The following is a 13,163-nucleotide window of genomic DNA, read 5'->3' as shown; positions in this document are numbered from 1 at the left end:
GTGTTTGGTTTCTTCTCATCTTTCTTCAGTCAAACAGTTTTTATTAAGCACCCACCATGTACCAGGCCATGTCCCAAGCACTGGTGATATAAAAAAGGCAAAAGATAGTCCCTGATCTCTCAAACCTTATAGTCTAAGGGGGGAGACAACATAGATACCTATGTGTATAGACAAACTATATATAAAATAAACTGGAGATAATCAACAGAGAAAAAGCACTAGCATTGTGGGGGATTCAGGAAAGGCTTCCTATCAAAGGGAGGTTTTTAGCTCAGATTTGAAGGAAGCCAAGAGGCAAAGATGAGGAGGGAGAGCATTCCAGGCAGAGGGGAAAACCATTGAAAATGCCTAGAGTTGAGGGACAGCAAGAAAGTCAGTGTCACTGACTCAGAGTATATGGAGGGAGGGGAATATAACATGTAAAAGAACTGGAAGAGTAGGAATGGGTCAATTTATGGAAGGCTTTAAAAGCCAAACAGAGGATTTTTTTATTTGATCCTGGAAGCAACTGGGAGCCACTGAAGTTGTTTGAACTGGAGTGGCAGCAGGGGGAGGTGACACGGTTAAACTTGCACATTAAGAAGATCGATTTGGGGGTGGCTAGGTGGCGCAGTGAGTAAAGCGCCAGCCCTGGAGTCAAGAGGACCCGAGTTCGGTTCCAGCCTCAGACACTTAACACACACACACACACACACACACACACACACACACACACAAAGTAGCTTTGTAACCTTGGGCAAATTACTTAACCCCAATTGCCCTCCAAAAGGCAAAAAAAGAAGATCAATTTGACAACTGACCTGGAAGTTGACCTGTAGGGGGGACAGACTTGAAGCAGGGAGACAAACTAGCAGACTTGATAATTGATAGTCGTGATAAGTGATTCTTTAAATCCTCCACTATTTGGTCAGTTCTCGCACAGACCTCTTTTGTGTACATTTGGTCTAATCTAACTGTGCTTCTCTTTATTTAGTAACATTTCTACTTCTGGAGGGTTATGTTATATAACTGTGGGGTTAGAATCCAAATGTGGAAGTTCCACTGTCACTAATGGAGAAAAGAGTTCATTATAGAAATTTTTACAGATGATTTCTATTTTTCATCTGTTTGGTGAACTTTTATTTTTATCCTTAAATGCTCTTGTGATTATCAGGTTTAAATGGTCCTCTTGTCAAACTTTCCACACATTGATTTTTTTCTCCACTGCTAGTAGCTATTTTATGAGGTTGTACTGCTTATCTACTCTACTGCTCTTAGAGGTGTCAAATTTGCCACTTGTTGGATTCCCTAGACCATCACCAACCAGATTAAAATGTAATTGGGAAATGTTTAACAAAATAAATGAAAAAATAAATGTAACAGTGATAATGTTAATTTGTGGTGTTCTAAGTCAACAGCTGGCAGAGATCCATTTCTTTTTGAGTTTGATACCACTGTATTCTTCTATTGTCCCCTCCATAACATTTTACAAATGCATTTATTTTGTATTTTAAACCAGATTGCCCTTGGCTCCATATCTCTTTGCTTGGCAATGAGATCAAGTGTTTGCCAGAGGAGGAACTTTCTAAGTTAGTTGTGGCAAGTGATTTATACCAGGTAAATTTGCTTAAATAAAAGTAAGAGTCTGTGTTAATATCTGTTGTTTTATCCATTTTCCATTTAATTTCCCATCAATTGTTTTAAAATATAGGTCGGTTTAGAGGTATTTCCATTATGTACCATATCTTTTCATTTCTATTCTTTCACCTAATTTGGTGTTAATTTTAATTTTTATTAATTCAAGCTGGTAATCTATACATAGACAGTTAATTCAAAAATGTTTCCTCTGTCAATAGGCAGTTTTTTTCTGCCCATTAAGATAAATCATTGTATCTTGCTCACTATGTAAGTTTTAATGCACCCTAAGATTGCATCAGCTTTTCTAGCTGCTATAGTATAACTGATTCATATGGACCTTATAATCTACTAAAACTCGATCTTTTTTTTTCATGATCTATCTTAAACTTGTAAAGTTACCTATTTGAACCCAAATGTAAGCCTATATTTATCCCTCTTAAATTTCATCTAACCAAATCCCTATCTACATATTAATTCCCAGAAATCCTCAGAAAAAAATTTAGATGGATTAATTAGAATTTGGATTATTGCCAGTTTGGGGATGATTATTCGAATTATTTGTGTAGATTTCCTTACCTGTGGCGGAAGTAATGGCAATCTAATTAAAGACAGGAGCATTCCCAGGTGTTGCTGTCTGTTCTGAAAATCATGCTTCACCCATAACATTAAAGCATGAAATATAGCTTCCTCATCTGGCACATTAATGTCATCACTAGACAGGAGTTTTGCAATTTCATTAGCTGGAAGTAGGAGAAATTCCTGGTTCTTTGTCACCTCTACAAAGTGTTCCTAAAAAAGGAAGTTATTTTAGTGAGACTAAACACATCTTAACTCCACATCAAAATAGTACATCTCAAAACATTTCCTAGGATTAAGCCCCTGAGGTCGATATACCCAATTCTATTTTAGAAGCAGGGAAATGAAGGCAAAGGATAAAAAAGATGAAAACAGATAATGAGATATGCAGATTTTTCCAGATTGCATAGGCACCATGCCCCTTACCCCTGCCACATGGAAGGTTAACTATATTTGATCCTAGAAGCAATAGGGAGCCACTGGAGTTTATTGAGTAGGGAGGGTGACATGGTCAGAACTGCACTTTAAGAAAACCACTTTGGTGGTTGAATGGAGAATAGAATGGAAGGAGGAGAGATGTGAGGCAGGGAGACCCACCAGCAAAATACTGTAATAGTTCAGGCATGAGGTTGAATATGTATGTAACCAGAAAAAAAAAACTATTACTTGGGAGCCATGTTCTATGAATGAACCTCTGGGTACATAGGGAAGCCAGTCTTTGAATGACACATTCTATCTCACTTCTTGGGTCTATCTTCCAAGTCTTTCCAGTTTGGTAGAACCTATTAGAGTTTGTGATCTATTGGTGGAGATTTCAAAAGTTCAGGATCATGATGATTTGCATGAAGGCCCTTTAGCTTATGTTCTATGGTACCAGGCACACAACCATCAGCTTATAAATAAAGAATATGTAATGAAGAATTGGGGGATGGGGAAGTAATCCTACATATGCTGCTCTTCTCTTACTCAGTTATTATATATTCAAGATTTAGGTCCTATGGATTCAAGAAATGTGAGCCCTAGGAATGTGGAAGTATGACTAGGCACCATGGAACATGAGAGGATTGGGTATTACCACTATTAGGTCTATGCTCTCTGTATGTCACACTACAGCCTTTGGATTAGCAAAAAGATGCTCTCTGTACATTTTCCATACAGTAGATCTTGCAAAAGGGGCTAAGTTTCTTTCCTTGGTACATTACTTGTTTCCTTATGACATTACTCATTAAGTAAAATGAGGTAATAAGGAATAGAGATGCTAAAGCAAACATTAAAATCTCTCTATAAATGGAATTATTAATATTATTTTAATTTAATTTTAAAGTTGTATTGATAAGTTTTGTACATAAGTTTTATTTTGCATTATACTCTCTACCTCCCTCCTCAACAACTACCCTACCCATTGAGCCTTCCCCAGTAACCCCTTGTAACAGAGAAGAACCAACCAACACAATGACCATGCCTGACAGCATATGCAACATTCTGTGCCCATAGTCCTCCACTTCTCCAAGAAAATGATCGAGGTACATTTCTGGAAGGTATTATTATTATTAAAATGGTCTGTAATATTAATTCTATTCCAGAAGCTTGAGCAGTGGAAGAAGGACTAGGTTCAACTAACTCATATCAACTGAATAAATGAAGTTTGGATGCTTGTATGTTAGCCTAAATAAAAATAATTTATTTGGGTCGGACTGCCCACGCACAGTACCTCAAAAGAAGAAATTACAGAGAATCTTTCAATTAAGTTTAAAGACTGTTATAAACTGCCTCCACCCTGGGGTACAATTTTGCTTGTCATTTTAGGAGAAACCCCTTGCCTGCTCCATCTTAAATATTTTCTTTGCCACTGTTGTGGTTTCTACTCAATTTTGTCTATCTAGCACATTGATTTCATGAAACTCATTCAATGATTAGAGTACCCTTTGTGAAATTCTCTGTCAATAACGCTAGAATTGTAATTTAATACATAAAGGAATTTTGAATTCTTTCTCAACACCAAACAATACATCACAAACATTTCATTACGGCATGTCTTTTGGTTATTTCGGCAGTGTGCACAATACGGACAAAAATAACTGGGGCGGGGTGGGATTAGAGAGGACACCAGCATTGCATTTTAATGCACATCCTGCTTTAACACTGTTTCAGTCACATAATAGGAAAAGGAAGACAAATCCATTTGGAGCTACAGAAATAAACTCAAGCTGTTTATCAGAAAATGTTTTGTCTGCTAGAGTCAGATACCAGGCAGGAAACCGTTAATACTCAAGCTTTAAGAACTGAAGTAATCTCTCAGGAAGTTCTCATGTTTGGCTTTTGTGGTGGGGTTCATCATTGAACTATCTAGCTGCTCTTTCTTTAGATTACAAGGAATCAGCATTTAGGGCAGAGTGATAAAAATACCCTCTTTAAATGACACATTTTCAAATTTGAGCCTGTCACAAGGCAGTTCTACTGGCAGTGTCATTGTCTTCTGAAGTGCCTTGGACAGTTCATATCTGCGACAGTCTCCATGAAAAAGACAGTCTCCTTAACCCACTGCAGAGAATTTCTGTCTCGTGCAGAATTGTCATTGTTAAGTATAGTCCACAGCCCTAGCAAAACACTCCCATTTGGTTAAATGAATGAAGACAGAGATGGTGGCTGAAATGGCTTTAAAGCTTTTAACACCTTTCTCCACATTGGTGGAATTGCCTTGCTTATAATGTCTAACATTTTTTTGGTTCTCTTTCATGTGTATCCCTTCACCTTTAGCTCTGGTAGTATCTTTCACATTGTTTTAATTTGAAGGAAAAGAAAGAATAAATACTACTGGAGTTTTTCTTATCCTGAAATACTTATCTCTTGATTTGACTTCAGAGCAAGACCTTCTTTGTCTATGTCATTCCTAGCAAAGGACAACAGTGAGTTATTTCTCTTCATTGATTTAGGGAAAGACTGGTATTTGTGGTAATGTTGCATTTAATTTCCCTTATTTAGGTTCTCTTTCTGCCCCCACCACATACTCTGTATTTTGTCTTACTTTCTATAATCTGACTGCAGGGAGAAATTTTGTGGACAATGAAAATCCTTGGGAACCATTTCATACAAATATGTGATTGACCTATATTATATTGACCTATATAATATTCCTAATAGAATTAATAAGACTTTAGAATTCCTGTAATTTAAAGGATTGACTTATCAGCTCTTTGTAGCTACCCATATATTTCTTTTTATTTTATATTATTATAAAACATATAGCAAATATGCTTTCAGAAATCCAGGTTGGGTAATTCTGCACCCATCTCAGTTGGTATCAATCCTGTAATGCTATTATAGTTCCTTACTTTAAAAAAGAATGCAAAAAAGAAAGGAAAATAACTGTTATTTTGAGGAGCTATTTTCAAATTTAAGACTGGAAATGTTCCAAAACATTGTTCAAAAAAGGGCCTACAAAAAGAATTTCCTGATATATATACACAGTTCAAATCCTAGTTCTGCTACCGTGTGGCTTAGGGCAAGTCACTTAGTCTCTCTGTGCCTCTGCAAAATGAAGGGTACTGGATAAGATGATCTGTAACATCCCTTTCAGTTCTGGGTCTATGATGCTAGAAAAAATGTATGATTTTGCCAAAAGAGTCATTAAATAGTGCATCCCTTTGGACTCAGTGTTACCGTGACTAGGCCTATATGCCAAAGTGATCAAAGAAAGAAGAAATGATCCACATATACAGAAGTATTTAGAACAGCTTTTTTGGTGTCATAAAACAACTGGGCTGAACAAATTAGGATATTTGAGTGTCATGGACTGCCATTGTACTGTAAAAAATGGTAAAGGGCATGGTTTCAGAGAAACCTAGGAAACATGAACTGATGCAGTATAAAGGGAGCAGAACCAGGACAAAATTTCTACAACATTAATGTTGAAAAGACAAATGATTTTGAAAATCTTAAGAACTCTGATCAAACTCAATAAGCAAGCACAATTCCAGAGGACCAATGATGTAGTATCCTACCCACCTCGTCAAAGACAAGTGATTGATACGGGTCACAGAACGGAAATGTACATTTGGGGATTTGGCCAGTGTGGGAATTTGCTTTGCTTGAACAAATATCCACAGATTATTGTAGTAATATTTGTTATAAGAGCTTTGGGTTATTTTTCCAATGGTGGGAGGGGAAGGAAGGAATAAAAGACAGGATTTTGTTGACTGAAAAAAATAGATTAAAAAAAGAAACGCATGTCTTTACAAGGTTCAGTTTGAGGCTATGCTGGGACTTTTGTTTTTGAAAGCTGTAGGTACAAAATGTGGGTGTAGGTAGTTAGCATGATTAAAAATCCCACAAACCAGATAGCAAATTGTACAGCTTGCTAAAATCATGGCAACAGAAATAAAAAAGAATATTGTAGGGGGCGGTTAGGTGGCACAGTGAACAGAGCACCGGCCCTGGAGTCAGGAGGACCTGAGTTCAAATCTGGCCTCAGACACTTAACACAAGAACTAGCCGTGTGACCTTGGGCAAGTCACTTAACCCCAATTACCCCTCCAAAAAGCCAAAAAAAGAAGAAGAATATTGTACTTACCATCATGTACTCATGTGCCACCTTCAGGAGATACATACATCCCTGTGCATCGCCAAATGAGCGGATCCCTAAGCAGTTGGAAGGATGGAGCTGCTTGATGAGGAAATTGCAGCATACTTCAATGACTTGAGAAAGTTGGAGGAGACAGGCTGCAGACAGTAGATTTTCTATGGTGTCTTCCTTCAATTCTAAGACACCTAAGATACATATAAATATATAAATAAAATATATATACATATATAAATATAAAATTACACATAGACACAAAGTGAGGACTGGTTATAAGGGATATTTAGTGCAGAGTAGAAAATCCCCAGGAACATGCTAGCAGTCTTCAAGTTTTCAAACGGTTATCAATGGGAAGCAGAATTATTAGGCTTGGTCCTGGAAGTGTGAATCAGGAGAAATAGGGATAAGTTTCAAAACAGTAGATTTAGGTTCAAGATAAGACAAAACTTCCTAAGAGAGGGACTGATACAGTGGAAATAATGCTGGATTTGGCGTCAGAGGGCCCGGATTCAAAACTCACCTTTGTCATTTACTACCTGTGTGACCTTGGACAAGTAACTGTACCCCTTGGCCTTGCCTTCCACATCAGTGAAATGAGTGGGGTGGACTAGACGGCCTCAAAGGTCCTTCTAGCTCTAAATCTATAATCCTAGAACTATCCTAAAGTAGAATGGTGGGTCCCCTCATCACTGGCACAGTTTGGATGACTGGTGGCTGTGTTGTAATGGACAGTCTTTTGGGGGTATGGTCTGGACTAGAGGGCTGCTGAGGTCCCTTTCAACTCTGAAATTTCTGGATCCTGACCTTCTGAATAGTGGGAGAAGTTAGATGCGTAGTAACTGTTGCCCAAGTATTATGAGTTGGTTGGAAGCGAATATAGATTTAATATCCAAAGGAGGAAAAGGAATAGATACTTAGCATAGGACTTAGTCTACTTTTTTTAGGCAAGACTGTCCACATAATCATAGAGAGGCAAGTTCCTAGAGCCTTATACAAGATATAAAATGTCTATCAGTTTTATGCCACGCTACATATTATCTGTCTCGTCTTTTTATGCAATCTACATGTGAAATATCTGTAAGTCAAGAATCATGAACTACTTCCAATAGTCTTCATAGTCCTTGTTCGTTCATGTCCAACTCTTCATGACCCCATGGATCATAATGTGCCAATGCTGTCCGTGGAGTTTTCTTGGCAAAGATACTGAAGTGGCTTTCTATTTTCTGTTCTAGTATTTCTATTACTCCAGTGGATTAAGGGAAACAGGTTAATGATTTGCTTAGGGTCACACAGCTAGTAAGCATCTGATGCTGGATTTGAATTCAGGTTTTCCTGACTCCGGGCCCAGCTCTCTATCCATGGAACCATCCTGCTGCCTCTATTTGGATAGGTACTCTTATAATAATGAGAAGCTGCATGATATAGCAGAAAGTGTCCCGGACTTGGGGTCATGAAACCTGAATTCAAATTTTGCCCAGTCTGTTGTCCCCCGGACAAAAGCCATTTATTCTCTCTGGGCTTTAGTATCTTCCTCTGTTGGTCAAGATGGCTTCTAAGACTTCTCCTAGCTCTAATATGCTGTGATCCCTAGAAAGTGGGAAGCAGAAGCCACATGTAAACAGGTATTTTGTTACTAGTTCTTCAAGTGGCCAGGACTCTGAACTGGTGCGAAAAGATGATGTGATCAGATATGTGAGGGGAAGGACAAAGCTTGGACCGTTGCTTTTCACTTGGGGAACTTGGCAAAGTTGCAGTTACCTGTGTAAGCATAGTGCACCAAAGCTTTCAGGGCATCGGGGTCTATTCCTTCCATCTTGATCTCCTCCTGTTTGGCCTCCAGCACATCATTAGTAAACATTGCAGCAAAATAGTCTGACGCAGCACTCAGCACCAGCCTTGAAAAAGGAATATTTCAGAAGAATTTCAATTAATCCATCATATTAGTGGAAAGCACAAAATTGAACTTTAGAAGATAGGTAAGGCTGCCTTCCACACGATACTCTGTGGGCTGTGAAAGTGTTCAATGAACATCAAAAGGGAAATTAAGAATGTGGGCTTGAATTGCTTTGAGGACCCCTCTGAATCTTGTTTTTTGTCCAGTCAATCAACAGGCCTCTATTTTGTACCCATTATGTGTCAGGCACTTTGCTTAAGCACTGGGGATACAAGCACAAAGAATGAAACTGTCTCTACTTGTAAGCCTATTATAGAAAAAAAAAATGGGCCTTCTTGTTCAGGATCTTTTGAAAGCTAGAATCAATTCCATATCCCTTTTTCCAGGGCTCCAATTTGTTTAAGATTCTAATTATTACCGTAGCAAACCAGAAGTAACATTAAAGTATGCACTCTTTCCTCATTCTTGAGAATTCTTTTAATCTCCCCTTCCCACCTACAATTCCCTCCCCACACTGAAATTGTTCAGCTAACGTAGAGCCACAAACCTGTGGGCTGGGATTGTGTGACGGCCAGCAATGAGGAGCACATCACAGAGCTGTTTGTGCTGGAGGTAGTTCTCCATTTTGCGGATGGTCTGCTCTGCATGATTGGTGGACTGGAAGTACTCCTCGGATCTCCCACTATTCATTCCCAAGGCTGGACAGTTGTTCACAGGTAAACTGAAAGGAAGAAGATCAAGAGAAGGAATGGGATTTGCTGCATCGTTTTGTAAACAAAGATTTCTTTTTCCCCTGGTGAGATCTCCTACATTCAAGAACAATTTAATCCCAGCAACTTCCAAAAAAAATAACATTCAAATTGGTTCTCAAAGCTTAATATTTTTGCCCTGATCTATGCAGCAACTTCACATAACGTGGAGTAGTTAGAGCAATATTATGACTGGTAGGGAATCCAGGACAGATAACCCTTGATTCAAGCACATGGCTAATGGAAAGTAACGAAATGAACTTCAAAAAATTATTCTTTAAATCTTGTGGTTATCGTGAATGTCTTCTCCCAAATCTTCAGATATTTGATGGAGCTGTCAATTGGTCAAGTCATTCTGGAAACCAGTTTGGAATGATGCCCCCAAAGTCCCTACATTGCACATACCCTTTGACCAAGTGAGACCACAACCAGGCCTCTATACTCCAATGAGATCAAAGGCAGAGAAAAAGGTCCCATGTGTACAAAAAAAATTTATAGCAGCTCTTTTCTTGGTAGCTTTGATTTAAAAACTAAGGTGCTTACCTATTGAGGAATGGTTAAACAAGTTATGACATGAACAGACCAGAATATATATTGTCACATGACATGATAAAATGGACAGTTTCAGAAGAAACGGATGCAGAATAATGTAAACAGAACTAAGAGATCAATTTATATGCTAACAATAACTTTGAAATCCTTTAGAACTCTTTTCACTACAACAATGAACCACGAGTCCAGAGGATAAAGCATGCCACCCACCGCCTACTAGGGAGAGATGATGAGCTTAAACTGCAGAGTGAGATGTACATTTTTGGACAGGGCCAATATAGAAATCTGTTTTGTTGAATTATGCATATGTTATGAGGGTTTTATTTTTTTTAATTGCTCAACAGGGAGAGGGAGAGAATAAATGCTTGTAAAAATAAATAAAATAATCTCTTTAAAAAAAACTTAAGCCTCCCTCTATGTAATAGAAGTACTAACTTGGCTTAATTCAGTCAATTGAGAGAATGAAGGCATGGGGAAAACCTTTTATTCATTTCTTCTACTTTCTTGTGTCATCTTTTGGAAACCATGTCAGTGACCTTCCTTACTTGCCTTCTACTATTTGGGATAGGCCTTTTTTTAAAACAGGTTTACTTGAAGGTTCCCCTGGCACAATAAATAGGCTAGAAAGCAATAAGCTTTTTTGTATCCTCATTGTACATGAATTGGGCTTACATGGATTGGGCTGTTCTTCTCTCCTCTTTTCTGTACTCCATTGTGGTCCATGTGGTCCAATCTCTACAAATTAACTCAAGTGCTCATTGGGTTCCTGGTATGTAAGATGGTAGTCTTTAAGGAGAGTTCTGTAAATTCTTAATGCAGTGTAAAGAATGCTAGAATTCTAGTCAAAGGGCTTGGTTGCAAATTTTAGCTCTGCCACACACTAGCTGTGTGACCCTGGGCAAGTCACTTAAGCTCTGTCTGCCTCATTCTCCTCATCTGCAAAATGGGGCTAATAACACCTACCTCACAGAGTTGTGACGACTGAATTCGATAATACTTGTAAAGCATTTTGCAAACCTGAAAGTGCTCATGAAATGCTGGCTATTATTAAAAGCTCAAGAGAACCAAGGTAACACAAAGTGGTGGTTTTGTTGGTTTGTCTGTTGTTGTTGCTTTATCAAAAGAAAGCAGAAAAGCAAAGAAGGGAGAGGATCACTGCTAGGGATGGAGGGGTTCATGCTAATGGCTGGTAATGACAAGGAAGAACTACCCAACTCATTTTCCTTGTTTTCTCTGCCAAGGTAAATGAATTTTAAACTGGTAATGACAGAGCAAGAATAGCCAAAAGGGAGGTGAAAGACAAGAGAGGTAAAAAAAACAGAGAACACCCAGCTACCCTTCATAGAGTCAAGTCACCAGACCCTGATGAACTAGCACATTGGGAACATTTTCTCTGGGAGATTTGCAAAAAAGCCATTGCCAAGAATCACAGAGGATGAGGAGGCATGAATAGGCTGAGATTTGCACTGGGGAGGGAGCACCTACACCAATGAAAATCACATGTCCTCTGAAATATAGAAACACAGCAGGCTGACCTATGGACTGCCATAAAGAAAGCCTGAGTAACTCAAAATGATGTGGAGGTTACATAGGTGAGAAAGGACTCGACATACAACTAATATATTCATCTAAATATATGAAAACAAGTCAAGAAAGAACCCATCAGTGTAGGATCTCTCAAACTGTGACTGCCTCAACTCATTTCATAGCTCAAGCTTTGTGCTTTCTAAGACATTTCTTATGATGTGTTTATATAAAGATATGTTGCTTCTTAGAATTTTTTAACTGCAAGTACCGTCCTATCTCTAGGAGATGCAAATGAATTGTTTTTGCTTGCCACAGAAATACACACACACATTTCTGTATAGCTATTTTAATAATTAAGATCTTCCTCCCCTTGTTAGGAGCTCTGTGCATTAGAAGTTTATTTCCTCTCCCCTAGAGGAGTTGAGTTAGCGTTCTTATGTAGAATCCCAAGGGAAGAAGTTATAAGCACATCCATTAGAGATCCTTTGATTCTTGCTTGAGAAAACAACTCACAGCCATCTTCCAGGCATTCTTCTTGAACTCTGTGAGGAGATTCATGTCCATGTTAATTGGCAAATATACTGCATACCTGTGTAGTTATAATTGCTTCTTTTGCTTCCATCCCTCAAATGATCTGACAAGGTCTCCCCTTGTTTTACAACTTAATAAAGAAGTGTCCAACTAGACCCAAATGGCCCCGTAGCACTTGGGATCACAGATAAAACCTTCCACATCCTTCTTCTTGAAACAAAAGAGAAATACTTCCATCCCACATTCCCATGTCCATTAACCAATTATCGTGCTTAAAGATTCCAAAGCACAGATCAGGAAGCAAAGGTAACAGGTAACACCTTCCTGTTATCGATCACTGTCCTGGACATCTCCAAAAGAGAAAGCGCCCCCAGCGCATGCCAGAGACGTGATTCTACCTGTATCGAATGAGAAAGCTTGGAAAGCGAGTTTTAGGCTTGTCACATCACCACCTCAGTCTCCAAGCACATTTGGAGGCCTGCAGCATGCTACTCCTGTCTCAAGCTGGCAGAAAAGGATGATCCTTTTCTAAATCTCCCTGCAGAGTTTACATGGATGCTTTCCTTTTCCCCCTCGCTAGTGCAGGTGCTGATTTCCCACATAATCAGTCATTTCAAGAGGCTTTTGCTGCTAAATGTAGACACTCACAAAAAGAACCTTCAGATGACCTAATTTCCTCACATAATCAGTCTAGGCTACAAGGCATCTTCGAACTCTACTTCAACCAAGTACATAATCTCAGCTGCAACATTCCAGACAAGTGTTCTTCCAGCCAACAAGTACTTGAACAACCCTAATAATGGGGAACTCACTAAGTTCATAAGGCAGCCCATTCTATTTTCAGACAGCTTTTTTTTTTAAAAGCAATTGGGGTTAAGTAACTTGCTCAACGTTGCACGGCCAGTTATTTCTGGGTGTGGTGCTAAGTGTCTGAGCCCGGATTTGATCCCCAGGTCATCCCAACACTGGGGCCAGTGCTCTTACTTGTTGTGCTACCTGGCCACCCCTAAGCAATTGGGGTTAAGTAACTTGCTCAAAGTTACATGGCCAGGTGTTTCTGGGTGGGTGCTAAGTGTCTGAGCCCGGATTCAGACAGCCTTTTTTTTTAAATATTTTTAGTTTTCAACATTCACTTCCA

At 38.8% G+C, this 13,163-nt stretch overlaps 1 protein-coding gene across 1 annotated transcript in view; it reads right to left on the bottom strand.

The window, feature by feature from the left end:
• KLHL4 (kelch like family member 4) overlaps window positions 1-13,163 on the bottom strand; it is a 165,219-nt gene that overhangs the window by 36,606 nt on the left and 115,450 nt on the right. The window contains exons 2-5 of the mRNA XM_069107744.1: window positions 9,214-9,387; window positions 8,531-8,667; window positions 6,764-6,960; window positions 2,194-2,406 (exon numbers count right to left, since the gene is read on the bottom strand). Coding sequence (XP_068963845.1) covers window positions 2,194-2,406; window positions 6,764-6,960; window positions 8,531-8,667; window positions 9,214-9,387 — 721 coding nt within the window. The remainder of the gene's footprint in view (window positions 1-2,193; window positions 2,407-6,763; window positions 6,961-8,530; window positions 8,668-9,213; window positions 9,388-13,163) is intronic.

The sequence above is a fragment of the Petaurus breviceps genome, unplaced genomic scaffold (assembly GCF_028583685.1).
Source record: "Petaurus breviceps papuanus isolate PSGF00001 unplaced genomic scaffold, PetGlider_PUasm1.0 90205, whole genome shotgun sequence".
In the NCBI taxonomy this organism is placed as follows: domain Eukaryota; kingdom Metazoa; phylum Chordata; class Mammalia; order Diprotodontia; family Petauridae; genus Petaurus; species Petaurus breviceps.
This window is presented reverse-complemented; position numbering and strand designations above follow the sequence as displayed.